The sequence below is a fragment of the Phyllostomus hastatus genome, unplaced genomic scaffold (genome assembly GCF_019186645.2).
Source record: "Phyllostomus hastatus isolate PE091 unplaced genomic scaffold, TTU_PhHast_1.1 phas_contig_209, whole genome shotgun sequence".
NCBI lineage: Eukaryota > Metazoa > Chordata > Mammalia > Chiroptera > Phyllostomidae > Phyllostomus > Phyllostomus hastatus.
The window spans coordinates 18,813,930-18,828,875 of NW_025333735.1; the positions used below are offsets into that span (position 1 = coordinate 18,813,930).

Consider the following 14,946-nt stretch of genomic DNA (forward strand, 5'->3'; position numbering starts at 1 on the left):
TCCTTAAACCCCACTCAGTGGATTTCCTTCACCTCCAAACAAATCCAGAGTCACCTCTGTTGCTCATAAACCCCTGCCTGACCTGAATCTTGCCTTCCTTTTCTCCTGTGTCCTTCCGCCATGTCCACCGGTCTGTAGTCACACTGGCTTTCCTTTTGTTCTTTGAGCTTACCAAGTTCCAGACCCTTTACCTCTGTATTTCTCATTCCTAAAACTCTCTGTTCCCAGATCTTTACATGTCACAATGTGAAGAAGTCTCAGCTTAAATGCCTTCCCTGATGAGCTAATGTACCTTTCAGTACCACTCCCATTCTCTTCCATGACTTTTATTTATTTTTTTCCTCATAGATGTTACCACCAGCTGAAATATCAGGTTTACTAATTTGGTTTGTTAGTTTTGTCTCCTCTTACTATTAGAATGCAAGCTGTATGACAGCAAGGACTCCTATGTGTTTTGAAAATTTGTACCCCATATGTAGAAGAAGAGCTAGCTCACAGCATTCCACTGACACTATAAATATCCTCTGCATCTTAGGCAAAATTTATCAAGAGAGCAACAAACTCTGTTCTTCAATAAGCCAACCTGAAGTGGGTTGCCACAAAGACAGAAGATAGCAGAAAAACCAAGAGAAGAAATTCAGATTAAATAATTTCATATGGCAATTAAATTGAGTGAATTAGAATTTGCTGAAATTATGTGAAAAATATTTGGTTTTATAATTAGGCCAAGATAGATTTCAGTTGAACACATTTAAAAATGTACTGATTTCATGCATATGTGGAATCTAATGAACAAACTGAACTAAATAGCAAAATTGAGACACTCATAGATAGAGAATAGGATGACAGCTAAGAGGAGGAGGGAAGGTAGGGGGTGGAGGGACCCAGCAAAAAGGAAAAAGGACTCATGGACATGGGCAACAGTGTGGTGACTGGTGGTGGGGGTGGTATAAGGGGACTAAATGGTAATGGAAAAAATACAATAAAAATAAAACTAAATAAAATAAAAGAACTTGTATTTACAATTATCCTAGTATGTATTCATTATTGAAACAACATTATTACCCAGTTTAACAACATTATATATAGCATTCCTCATCCAAGTAAATAAATTCATCAAATTAGGACAGGTGGTTCTCTCCTGGTATCTAGAAATGAAGAAAAACAGTTGTATGCATGAAAGGTGGAGGGTATGGGGAGAGGGGTTAACTGTAGTGGGGATACATCCTGAAAGCCCAGTACTAGAGTATAGAACCTTAAAACTAGTTAGCACCTACAAAATTACCTAACCTAACCCTTTACTTCAAAATGGAGTTTCCAAGATATTAAATGTAATAATAGCCCTAATACTACACTTTATTTATATGAAGATTTTATAGCTTTCAAAATACTTTCTCATATATTTTGCACTTTGATATTTATAACCTGGTGAAAAAGGCAGGAGAGCTCATATCACCCACCATTCTATACATGGGAAAATAAAGAGATAGTGAGTTGCCCAAGATACACAAGATTTTCATAGAAAATCAATTCCTACTCACCTGGCAAATTCTTGGCCTCATTATCATAGCTAATAAAGAATGGTGCAAGGAGATGTGGGAATTTTTAAATTAAAATCCACTTCTTTTTCTACTACTTTACTTTCCTCTCCCAATGTTAAATAGCTTGCTCAAAGTCACTCAGCTGTCTTGGACAGTGCCAGGGCTGGAACCCAATACATAACTCTCGCCACCTCACCATGACATGAGAATCAAGAATTTGTACCATACCCCATAACTCATTAATATGAGTCATTCTAGCTCAGTATAAAAATCAATCTCCAGCTAGCAGTTTAAATGTCTAACAGGAGAATAGTAAAATATATTATTATAGAATGTAATATTATGCAATCAATAAAAATAATGTTTTGGAAAACTCATGACAATGATAATGATAATGATAGCTAACATTTTTTAAAAATATACATTTTGGGTGATATTATTTTTATGTATTTATTTATTATTAATTATTTAATTAATGAATTTATTTTACTTTTGAAACAATAGCTCATATTTCTTGACTGAGCATTTATTCTGTACTAAATGTTGTTCTTTATGTATATTATATATTACATATATAGTATATGTTATAATAAAATAATAACTATATGTATAATATGAACTCATTTAATCCTTGTAATAATTGTAAACATTATCTTGTGCAGAAGAGAAACAAATGTGTACCTAAATTCACACATTTGGCAAGGGTAGAGAGATGAGGATTTAAATTTGGCAAGTTTGTCTCCTGATCCCACGTTTCTAACAAATATACATGCTGTCTGGGATAATGGTTACAATCTAATACAAAGTGAAAAAGTCATGTGTGCTATATGTACACACATAGATATGTATTCATATGTGCATATTATGTGATGATAAAATTGGGTTCTCTGACACAAATATGTATTTTGACCATAAAGCCATTAAGAGCTAGCATTCATTGAGTGCCAGGTAAGAAAGTGCTAAGTGCATCCACATATTATCTTATTTCATTTCCCCACAATCTTATGTAGTAGGTATTATTCCACCCACTTTACTGATGATATTGCTCAGCCTTAAAGGGGTTCAGATCACCTGTCCCCATGTTTTACACTCAACAAATTGTAGCAGTGGTTGGTTATTTGATAATAATGAGATTATTGGTGATTTATATTTCTTTTTTGTATCTTTCTATTTTCCACATTGTCTACAGTGAAATCTGGTTTCTCTTAAGATAAGAGATAAACAAAGGAGTCAGGCAGAATGTATATGATACTGGATCAACTGCATGCACCTAGAACAAGAGTGTGGCTTTCAGCTGGAGAGATCCTACACAGCAGAGGGACACTTTCTTGTGGGTGGAGGGGGGGAGGAATAATCCCAGCACTACCTGGCAGCCAGGAACTATGTTAAAGCCTTCAATGTGCCCAGCAGAGTAAAAATTAATAAGGTTTACTATGGACCAAATATGCTTCTAAATGTTTTACATATATTAACCATTTAATTCTCACGATAACCATATGCTTGGTGGCTTGAATATCCCCCCTACGCCTGCCAAAAGTCTGTGATCCCTTGACAGGGTTTATTTAATCACTGAATATTTATTTATTGAGCAGTTACACACACCACACATTGAGAATACAAAAATAAGTAAGACATGGACTCTACTCTGGCAGAGTCCTTGGTCCTTGGGGGAGGAATGAATAAATTCAGGATAAACAGAAAATAGCTATGATCTTTTGAGAACACTTAGTCTCACACCTATAGCATCAACCTCTATCTAAACTTTCAGGCTGGCAACTTGCCAGGCCACTCTATGGATTTGGGACTTGCCATCTTGCCATGCCAGTCCCCCACAAGTCATCTCTCTCTCTCGCTCTTGCTCTCTCTCTGTTGTATATCTCTGGAGAACTCTGAGTGCTACAAGTATACTTTCTAATTAATCCTTCCAACCATTACACATGGGTACATATGAAAAAGAGACTAATTATCACTCCCATTTTCAAGAGGAGGACAGGTTCACTAGCTTCCCAAGGTCATGGGGTTGGGATTTAACCTAGGTCAGTCTGATTCCAGAGCCAGTGCTCCTAAACCACCTACTTCATGTTCTTTGGAGAATGAGAATTGAGAGCTAATGAGCACTTCATTTTCAACCTGGGGAATGTGGGACGGCTTTGTTGGCAAGAGACACTTTCGTTTGACCTTGAATGATCAGAACAGACTGTTATCATACAGATAAAGGAATGAATAGCATACGCAAGGGAGAGAAGGGCAAAGAGCTCCTATCTGGCCTAGGTATGGAAGTATTGTACAGCACACTGAGGCATTCAGACTTTATCTGAAAAGGACTGGGAACAGTCAAAAGCAGACAACAGAAGTGATCTCTTTGATGGCTATGACAAGGATAGGCTGGAAGATGGAAGCAGCAAGGTCTGACCAGGTATGGTAGCAGAGGATGAAAGGGAGAGAACAGAGTCAAGAAAACCTACTGATGTGAGGCAGAAAGGAATGAATCCAAATACCAACTCTGGCTTGGTTGTCTGGTAGACACAGTTTTTTGAATTGGGACACAAGGAAGCTAAGAGATATTTGATGGTCAAAATCTATAGCTCAGGAGTAGGGTCCTACCTACTATAGGGCTTACTGACCATTTCTTCCCATTGCTATCATAACAAGTTTGTGAGTAATTTTTCACATGTCATTTTTCAGTGATTCATTAAGGGCTTTGTAAGAGCTGAATGCACAGGTATACCACCTGTACTCCAGTTTTATTCACTGTGTTTCAAATCCAGGAAACTGCCCATGGTAGAAAAAGCAAGGTAGTATTATCTCATGTGCCATCTCCAGTCAACTGACAGAGGTGGCTGGGAATGTGAAACTGAGACAGATGTAGAGGCCGGTGAGAAAGACAGCTATGATTGATTAGTGATGCCTTCCATGGTCAAGAAAGGGGTAGTATAGCACCTGGACCCTGAGAATAGAGAATGATAGAATATGCTAGTAATTAACAGCAGTGTGGTGAAAAGAATAGGGACATCTGTAAGGCCTACCTGCAGCAGAGATGTAGCAGTGATGTACTTGGAAAGCAAGACAGCAAGCAATAATGTCTAGCCACAGAATGCTAAGAATCCCACATGGAACCACCGAGCTGAGAGAGAGCCATCTGAGAAAATAGCTGGCATTTGTGCCTCACTTTTGCAGATGCTTTAATATTTATTACCTCGTCCCATCTTCACAATGAGTCTATAAGGAAGGGAGCCAGCATTATTCCTACCTTGCAAATGGGGAATCTGAGGCCAAAGCAGTTCTAGAATTCACTCAAGGTCACACAGCCAGCCAGGAGGTACAACCCCTTCAAATCCTGGTCCTTCCCTCCATACAGCACTGACTCACTAACAGCAGACCCATGAGCCATGGAAACACAGGAGCAAGCTATAAATGGCCACATTGTGTATGTACTCCATAGAGCAACAACCCTGGGGACACATTCATTTGTGCATCTTTGGGCAGTCACCCAACCAGCCTGAGCACCTTTGAATGCAAAAGATACCACAGGTTCCAAGTCTTTGTCTATTCACGTTTTTGGAATCACTACTAAAATAAACTTGACTTGTTCTCTTACAGAGAGAACAAAAATCCTTGGGTATGTTATTTCACTCGGCTTTGGTTTCCTCAACTGCAAAATGAGGTTGGGCTACATTGGTTCATCTTCAGTGGTAGCCCACACCATCATGTTTGCATGATAACGGTCAAAGCTTTCACAGAATGTCAGTGAACACCAAGCTGTCCCTCTCGGGGAGAAAGGGCTTTTGTTCATAGTGGGAGCCAGGCTTTCTGATAAAATGTTTTGTAAAATGTAAGCTGTGAAAGTTTAGAGTGCACTGGCCTAGTGATATCACATGTCCCTTTCACAGTAAAATTCTAGGAAACCAGTGATTGCCATGAGAAGGAACCCCCTGGGATAAAACCCTTCTGTGTTGGACAGGCTTCTTCAGGCTAATGGCTGAAGGATCATACCCTGCTAATAAAATTAACCTCCTTAGTTCTAAAGAAGGCTTTTGAAATACCAGATCAAATTTAGATGACCTCTTGTTTGCTTGTCAGCCAGATACCCAGTTCAATATGAGCAGGACTTCCCAGTTCCACCATTATGCAAACAAAGAGCACTTGACTAAGAGTCAAGTTTGTCTAATAAATACTGCCTCTGCCACTTGCTAAGGTGGTCACCTTGAACAAGTCACTTAATGTCATTATGTCCTAGTTGCCTCCTGTTTGAAATAAGGATGGTAATAGCCATTCTTTCAGCCACACAGAAATGATGTGAGAATCAAATGTGTACATGAGTATGTAACAACTTACAATAGACTCAAAGTTTCTGAGGATGGAGAACACAGCTGCTCTTTTTTGCTGTCATATTCACAGTGCCTAAAACAGCATCCACGACTAAGGAAAAAGCTCTAGCTGTACCTGTCGAATGAATGAAGCATTTTGGAAAATTTAAAGTGTATGCAATGTCACACAATATTTTCCACATTATACAGTTTGATAAAGATATGCAACATGAGTCATCTGGATGGCTCTTTAGAAAATCCTAAAATACTAGTCCTGATGGAAGCTGTATATGAGCCAAAAATAAAAATAATGATCTTTGGTATGTAGTGAAAATATTTGTGAGTTGATGTTTAATTCTGATTCCGAAGTCATCCTCACCATGGGGCTATATCTCTTGTGTGGAAATGCTCAAGCCTAGAGTTGTAGCTGAACTCTCAGCTCTGACTTTGGCCTTGGAACCAGAAGCTAAGGTAGGAGTAATTCATTTACTTAAATATGTGGGAAGAACAGGTCCAGGAGTCAGTATCATAAGACAGAACTAGTATCAGGATGCCAGGCTTCTGAATGCCCGCCCGTTGCTGGACACATGGATAGCACAGGCTCATGCTGACTGATTTCTACAAAGGAAACTGGCTTTACTTCCACTGAAAGGGAACATTCCCCTGTCCTTAGTTCCAGATACACTGGCCTCTTTGCTGTTCTGCCCACATCTGAGCCTTTGTGCTTGCTCTTTTCCCTGCCTCCTCAGACTCTTCCTCCAGCTAACCACATGGCTCTCCACTCCCTTCTCTCCCTCAAGTCTTTGCTCAAATGTCTTTTCAGCAAAGTCTTCCATCACCGTCCTATTTATAACTGCATCCCCATCTACTCCACTCTTTCCACTCGGTTCTTCTCCAAAGTCTCTACTTCCATATAATGTACTTTGCACATTATTTTATCATCTCTTTCCTGCACCCAACAAGAAGCAACATACAGGCAGGAATTTTTATGTTTTGTTCATTAAAGAACCTCTAATACCTACAACCATGCCTAACACCTAGTATGCATTTAGTAGATCTACTGAATACATTTCTTATGAATACATAAACAGTTCTATGCCAGAAGCTGTAGAAGATGGTTGCATAAATGTGCGTTTGTCTCCCAATACAGCAAAGATGTAAAACTAATTTGTGGCATCCATACAAAAGACCAGTAGAGGAAGATTAAACCAGGAAGGTGGTAACACATTTGTTTTTGTGTCAGGGACAAGTTGTTCTGTGGTGGGAGGAAGGGGAGTTAATCATTCAGATTCAAACCTTGGAGGGAGTAGATGTGAGGAATCCAAATTATTCAGCGAATACCAGAGAGTCTCAGAGCTACAAGTTCTAGACACATGGCAGATCAATACTCTCATTTTATTTGCAAGGAAAGAGAACCCCAGGAAGGTAAAGTAACCTTCTCAAGGCATACTGTCAGGCAGTCACAACACGTAGACTCAAACCTAAGTCTGACTTCTGGACCCGTGCTCTTTCTATAAAAAACATCCAAACTGCACAAATTCTCCAATTCAGAATTATTTGGTGTCTAAAAAATCTCACATACCATCAAACTGTCACTGTATGCACAACTATATCATACGACATCACACTCATTTATTTATTTAAAAATGCTCTCCCAAATCCCCAAGTCAAAAGTTTTAGCTCTATAAGCCACCATTTTCATATTTGGTCATGAACCAGAGAAAAGAAAAGAGACACCCTAGAAAGGGAAATGTGGGAAGGAAGAATGAGAAAAGTGGATAAAGGAAAACAGAAGGGAGAAAGAAAATAATTTACAGTATATTAACAACATTGCCTCTGGATTTTCTGGAAATGTTTTTGAATAGCTGTGCTATAACTTGTCTCTTTTCATTGTGAAATCTTTTCCTTGGAGCTAATCACCAAAATAACTCAAGCTCAAGTACATCTTTTCAAATTGATTCTTTCTTTTTTTTTTGCTTCTCAAAATGTAATATCTGTCTCTCACAATTTAGTACTCCATAATACATTATTTTTTCCTAATTACTTCAGGTTTAAAGTTCTTGTTTCTCCAGTGAAAATATATATATGACCATATATTTTTATATCCACCATACTGCCCAGAATAATTCCTTACAATACATAGTTTGAAGTCATCGAAATCATTTATATGTGGTTTTATTCACATATTCCATATATAAACATGCTAGGAGTCCACTGTGTGTCAAGAGCTAAGTACACAGAGGTGGCTGTGATAGACCCGATTCCTGCCTGCATGGAGCTTCCCTCTGAATGAGAGGTTCAGCCCATGCACCATTAAATAACCATGAATCACAAATTCACCTCTCAGGAGAGAGACGACTAAGATGAACTCAGTGGCCCAGGGTGTGTGCTAGGAAGTTTGTGATGACAAGAATGATAGAGGACTCCTGAGGAGGTAGCAGTTTTGCTAGAACCACAAGAGAATCAGTTACTCTATGAGTGGCCAAAGCATGGTCTAGGCAGAGCCAAAGCCCCAAGGCCAGAGATTGTTCATTCTAATCACTCTGAGACAGGTAGCAAGGCTGTCAGTGTTAGCAAGGCATTAAATAAGCTTGAAGTGGCACAGAAAGCCTGCATGTGCAGCCTCTTTTATGCTGTGGATTTTAAGAGAAATGAGAAGATATAGAAATTTTGTATACCTCATATAAGGGAGTGACATGATATAGGTTATTTAAACAGAGATACAAAATATCTTTCTAACATCCTATAGATGCAATTAAATGACATACGTGTTCCAGGATGGAGACTCACCCCTCTGTAAGTCTAAACCCCCTCCCCCACTAGCTCTCCAATGGTAAGCAACCCATCCCATGCCCATAGAAATACCTGGTCCTTGGCATATAAACCAGTTAGACCTAATATCTCTGTCCCAAACCCCACTTTTTCCTCAAGGGGATCCCACCCTTACCATGCTCCCCAATTCTCTTTTATCTGTGACCTTTTACTCATTCAATTAGTTTTTTCTCATGTACTTTTTCAGACATGAACCCAAATCCATTGTAATGCCTTAACATCTCTTCTCCCTTCCAAGTTCTTTACAGCAATCTCAATAAATTCTCTTTACCTTTCTTAATTCTACTTGTGAGATTACATAATGAAAATAATCATGACTTAACAGCAGTAGATAGGATAAAATTGAATTGAGAAAAGAAAACCACCAGTATGGTAGTAAAATTGAACATAATTGAAAAATCCAGTGTCATAAGTCTCTAAAACATCTGAAAATATACTAAAAATCCCCTTCAGTTTTTCCCCCATCTCCTCAGTGCCCTCTAATTAAACCTTCTTTCCCTCAAATAGAAACATTTGAAATTGAAAACACATTTAATATCATTGTGCTCTTCTGGCTAATTACTATAGTTACTGTACTGTTCTTTACACATTTCGTAGCAAACACGTAGTATTTCAATTAGAAAATGGGCTTAATAGTCTTTGATAGACGAGTGTGAGAATCCAACCATCATATCATCATTCCTCTGGGAAAACTTGCTTCGAGAGAGCAATTCACAAAGTTTCAGGAACATAAAAACTGAGTTGGCGACTTCCTGCAACTTGTTTATTTGAAACACGGATAGGGTATGTGCCAAATTCAACAGAAGGAATTATCCAGAGTCTTCTAGCATGGTTCATCTAAGTTAATTTTTTTTAAAAAAAGACTGCATGTTCTTTTTAGAGATTTAGAGTTGACCCCTAGAACTAGATGGAAACAGACATATAAGGAGGTTCTTTCTGACACAGAGCCTTGAAGAAGGAGAGAAATTATATAAATGATAGAACATATATTAGAATCTCATAGGCATGCTTAAAATTTTCCAAAATAACTTCACTATTTCTAGGAAGGAAATCAGTAGAAAGTTAGAAGTATTTCTTTCAAAACTTCTTAACTAACTATAAAGTGAACAGTTCCATCTTCAAAATGCACTGTTCTGTTGTGATCATACCAAAGAATTCTCCTAATAAATAAACTCCATTTCTAGAGAGGAAAAAAAGAGGCTTTGCTGTTATAAGGTTCATTGAACAATAGGTCAGTCAATCTAGAATTGTTCAAAAAATTTTAAATAATGATTTTGGAGATGCAAGGCCTTAACAAGGAATTAAAAGGCATGACTCTGTGAGTATTTGTATTTAAATGAGGGAGAGGCAGAATATGCCACCAAAGAAACCAAGTCCTGGTTTTCCATTCGGTTAACATGACCACCTGATGCAAAGTAAAAAGAACAGATTCCTATTGAAAATGTTATGATAGGTCAAAAAATATGAGCATTGTTGTTTAATGAACTCGGGTTCAAATTCCATTCCACCATATTTCTGCTCCAAAGTATTATTTTTTTATTTTTGCAATTTAGAAAAAGTACAGCAAACATATTGCATACACAGTACACTTGTGTACAGGTTATTGTGAACAGTAAATATAACAAAATTTTTAAAATCACTCTGCACATTATAATTAAATCCAGTAAACCCTTAAATATGCTTGTTAGTTGAAAAATATGTTCTATAAGATGAAATTATTGGCACTGAAAAACTTTCCTTTCCAGTATAATACTTAAGAGCCTGAATGTGGAACTGAGAACACAAGCACTTTCCGTGTAGTTCTGCGCAGACAAGGGAGAACTTCCCAGACTGCCTTACAGACACACAGATGCCGGAAGAAATCCTGACTTTGTTTCACTTACCTTAGAAGGGGTAGCTAAATGCCATTCTCAAATTTCCATAATAACACATGAAAAACAATAGAATCCTTAATCTGTTTCCCTAATCACATGGACTGTGTTGTATGCTTAGACAATACATACATCATTTAGCAAATAATTCCCTTCATTCACCCTCTTTCCCTTCACATTTATACTAGATATGGTTTCACAACATGTGGCATTCTTTAGGAAAGACACAACTCAATACCAGCCATTGCTAAAAAATAGAGAATGCAGGAATCAATAAATCAATTACCTTAAAAATACATTTCTAATAAAACTATTTAGAGCCACAAACTACTGGTAATCTGCTTGAGGTCCCTGAAAATTATTTTATTGCCTTCTATGACATTAGAGTCACTGAGCAGGTAGCAATATTTTTCATCTATGACAAGAATTGCCAATAGGCATAGAATAAATGGAATCTATATCCTGTTCCATCAAGACAAGATCACAAAACTAGATTATGAGCCATTCAGATGAATATTTGTTTACTCTTGTTTTACAAAGTAGAGAAGTAGCTTTCAACAGTTGCCTTGTTCATGCTTTTCCTGAGCAGCAGACTCAAACACTTCATTGGATGTACAAATATATACAAACAAATGCAAATGTAGTTTCTCTTTCTAGAATGCACATGTGTGGATGACTCTGTGTGTGTGTGTGTGTGTGTGAGAGAGAGAGAAAGACAGAGAGAGAGAGACAGATATGAGAAGAGATACAGGTGCCCATTAAGAGACCATTTTAACTCTCTAGATGTCCAGTAAGACATTCTCAGAGCCCAATAGGGATGAGGTAGGTGGAAATAATAACTGCTATCCCATATCTTCAGAGTAAGAGCAATTCAGAAGTGAAATTCTGGAATGCAGTATCAGAAATATGTATGTATATACTTCCCCTAAAACTGGCATCTAAGTCGGAAGGTCATTGACAGGCAAAGTAATTTCTGGTCAAGGTTCCTACCTGCCTTTCTAAGATACCTGAACCATTAGGATAATAATTCATGAGAGCATTTAAGTAGGAACTACATGTAGATAAAAATTATTAATTTCATTTACATTTTTAAGTCATTGGTAACATCTGTCCTGTTTCTTTTGCAGGAATCTTACAGAAGGTAACTGTATCCGTGGTATCACCTATAATTCATAACAGTGCTAAGATAACATCCTTCATTAGATAAATTTAGCAAATCCAAAGCAATAGTTTTAATCCAGCTCCAACACAAGTCTTTGTTACAGTTCTCATTTCAGTTTAGGCAGCTCAAATAAGCTTATTGCAGGGCTTTGAACTGACATTCTGGGATGGCACAATAGACAATATCACCAGAAGAATCATTAATGAGCATCAATAAATGTTACTTCCTTCAAAGAAGACACTTTAACTCCACAGTCTGCAAGGCAAGATATAAAATGAAAGATGTTCTACTCCCTTGTTTAAGATTAAATTGAATCAGATGTGTGCAGATTTATTTTTAGCAAATGCTATATAAAATTTAGCTAGAGAAATATAGTACCTCTATAGACGAGACTTTTTTTTTCTGAAAAGGGCAATCAATCTACTTGAGCTTTTAATTGAAAAGTACATCAGTAATACTCTCTGTTTGTCTTACCTTGTTATCAGAAATTAAATCCATTTTTAATTAATGAAAATAAATTTAATCTTAGAGCATTTGTAATCTCAGTTTTATTTAGGCCTGTATTTAAAGAACTGCTTGAGAGCCCTTTGCAAACAAAACCAGGCTCTATATCAAAATGATGCCCAATCTCTTTTTTAAGTCTATTTTCTAAAATCTGTGGGCCAGAACTGTAAAAGTCTTCACTCGATCATGTTAACAATGTTTGACGTGATGGTAGAGAGGGCAAAAAGAATTAATTTCTGCCAAATATGTACAGGCTTCAGTGCTGTTGTTTTGAAAATGTCCTCCTCTTATTCCATTTTGGTAAATTTCTAAGGAATGTTTAAAATCTGTAGGACAGACTTTAGTTTAAGAGGTGGCCTCTCTGTCATTTTCATGGCTGATTTGAGACCCATTATGCTCTGGATTCTGCACTGTGAAATCCAGGCTGGGGACAAATTTCTGCCTGTCATCTTAGGAAAGGCCAGGAGTTTTGCACCATCCTACAGTGTGAAAACAGAAAATCAAAGCAGGGTCAGGCTGCCTGTTTCTTTTTTAATCAGCCTGCTATTTTTTTGAGGCAATCTCGGCTGTCACTATCTTGGGCTTGAAAGGGAATTTAGCAGAATGAAATACAGTTTAAACAACATCTGCCCTGGAAAAGTTCCTCCTTACACTTAGTATCGAATGCAAAGGGTAATCAGTAAGTAATCATTTGATGCTTGGCTAAGAAACATTGCACAAGGAACAACAACAACAACAAAAACCTGATAAGAACCTAAATCAGGAGCCAAGAGGCCTGGATACGTTCCTCATGCTGCTCACTCTGTTGCAATGGCATCCCCATTAAACTATACCTTATGGACCAAATTTGCTGCATCTGTCACCCCAACAATCAGATGTAAATTGCAGAGATAAACATACCTTAACAAGAATTTAAATTTTTTTAAACAGTTCAGGAAAAATTACAGCATGGATAACTCACTCAATGACCTCTCCTGTCTAATGTCAATTTCAGAAAACAAGTTTCCATTGTAAATGTTTAATCAGTGTAGTCCCAGGAACCCAGAGCAGACAACCTTATCTTCTCTTCCAACTTATTTGCTCTGCAAGCTCTTTAGTAGCTCTATCTCATCTCCCTGCAAGCACTTTATGTTTTTCTCTCTCAAAATAGCTGGGGGCCCTGTAGGTTCTGAGCTAAACAGCAGCCCTGTGGTTTGATTCCATGAGTCTGAGCCCTGGTCCACTGCAAGCAAACTGCAGCATTTCTGCTTGCAGATACTGGCAACCAGGTTTCCAGACCCGCCACAAGCACAGACAGCACACATTCTTCAATGTTCTCGTGCCCAAACCTTGCCTGAAGCCTGTCAACCACAGCAGAAAGCATCCTACCTTCCATCATGGTGGCAGAATTGCATTCCTTAATTTCCAAGGAGTCTGAGAAAACACAGGAGGATAGGATTCCAGGTCCCAGCTAAATCCTCACAAGACTGCTGCCGCTGAGGCCGGGCGATCTGCTCCGTCCCTTGCTGCTGAAGCCAAAGGAGACAAGTGTTAACCCCAAGGATAGGCCATGGATGCAGCTGCTGCTGCTTCACCTACAGGCTCCCAGGAAGATGCTGCGAGAGAAAAGGAGAAGAGCAGCGAGCCGGCGAGCTGCACCGCCTGCGCTGCCTCAGCCAATCCCTTCAGCTCTGGACCGCGTCACATGGTAGCCAGCCCGCATCTCCTGACACAATACCCCCGGAGGGCGCATTGAACCTATTTCCCGTCCCCATTCCCCGCCACCCCCTGCCCCTGCCGCGGGTCGCCAAATGCACAGCCCCTTCCCCACCTGGTGACGCACTTCCCCCGCCCCTCCTCTTGGTCTTCTAAACCTATTGCAGCTGCTGGTACCCGAGATTAATTATCAGGCGCTGCCACCTTAACAGGGATGAAAGGAGCACCTAAGTGGCTTGCTGCGGAGGGTTTGTGGGGTGTTTTTTTTTTTTAACTTAATTCGGTGCTGTTTGAAGTTTAGCCGCACACTTTTAAGCTTATTCCCATCTCCCTTTACCCTGAAGGAATGTCAGTGCATGTGGCCTCCCCACACGTCTGTGAGAGTCCCTGCTCCCTCCCGTCCTCCCTCCCTTTCATTGAAGAGAGAAAAATCAACCCGGCTGACGTCACAGCACAAACAATTATCCCCAAAAGGATGATGCAGAAGAAATATCACCCCAGCTGCCTTCAAGAACGCCAGGGGATTAACCGCGCATGACATGCCGAGGGCTGGGAACTATCATTAAAACAAAGAAACAAAAGAACCCACCCGAGGGGGCTCCGGATACAAACTGGCAACGCTTGAGATAATTTCTGGGGCGGGAGGCAAGAAAGAGGGCAGCGGGCAGGGAGGGGAGGCTTCGGCCGACAGAAAACAGCCGTGCACGCCGCTTCTAACCGCGGTGACCTGGGCGGGCGGGCGGGCGGGCGGTCACAGACTGGACCCCTCGGGGCGTCTCTCGGTTCGGTGTTCGAGTCCCCTGGCCCGAGCGCACGCGAGCCACCTGGTCGACTCAGGTGGAGGAGTGTGGCTGCCGCCGCCAGCTGTAGTGCTTATAGGAAAACAACTTTCGTCTAAATGACACGTTTTTCACTCCGGGCCACAGACATCTGTAAATGCCTTCCAGCCCATTCGTTCACCCCAGTTGAAATCCAGAGGGAGGCAATTGTGCTGGGTTCTGGCTGAAGGATGGGTGAAGCCCCAGGTTTCTCAC

General features: G+C 39.5%; 1 protein-coding gene across 15 annotated transcripts in view; it reads right to left on the bottom strand.

The window, feature by feature from the left end:
- SGIP1 (SH3GL interacting endocytic adaptor 1) overlaps positions 1-13,841 on the bottom strand; it is a 193,839-nt gene extending 179,998 nt beyond the window's left edge. For all 15 annotated transcript variants that reach the window (XM_045835390.1, XM_045835389.1, XM_045835388.1 and 12 more), the window contains exon 1: positions 13,586-13,841. In XM_045835390.1, coding sequence (XP_045691346.1) covers positions 13,586-13,595 — 10 coding nt within the window. In that variant the 5' untranslated portion in view covers positions 13,596-13,841. The remainder of the gene's footprint in view (positions 1-13,585) is intronic.
- Positions 13,842-14,946: the final 1,105 nt, after the last annotated feature.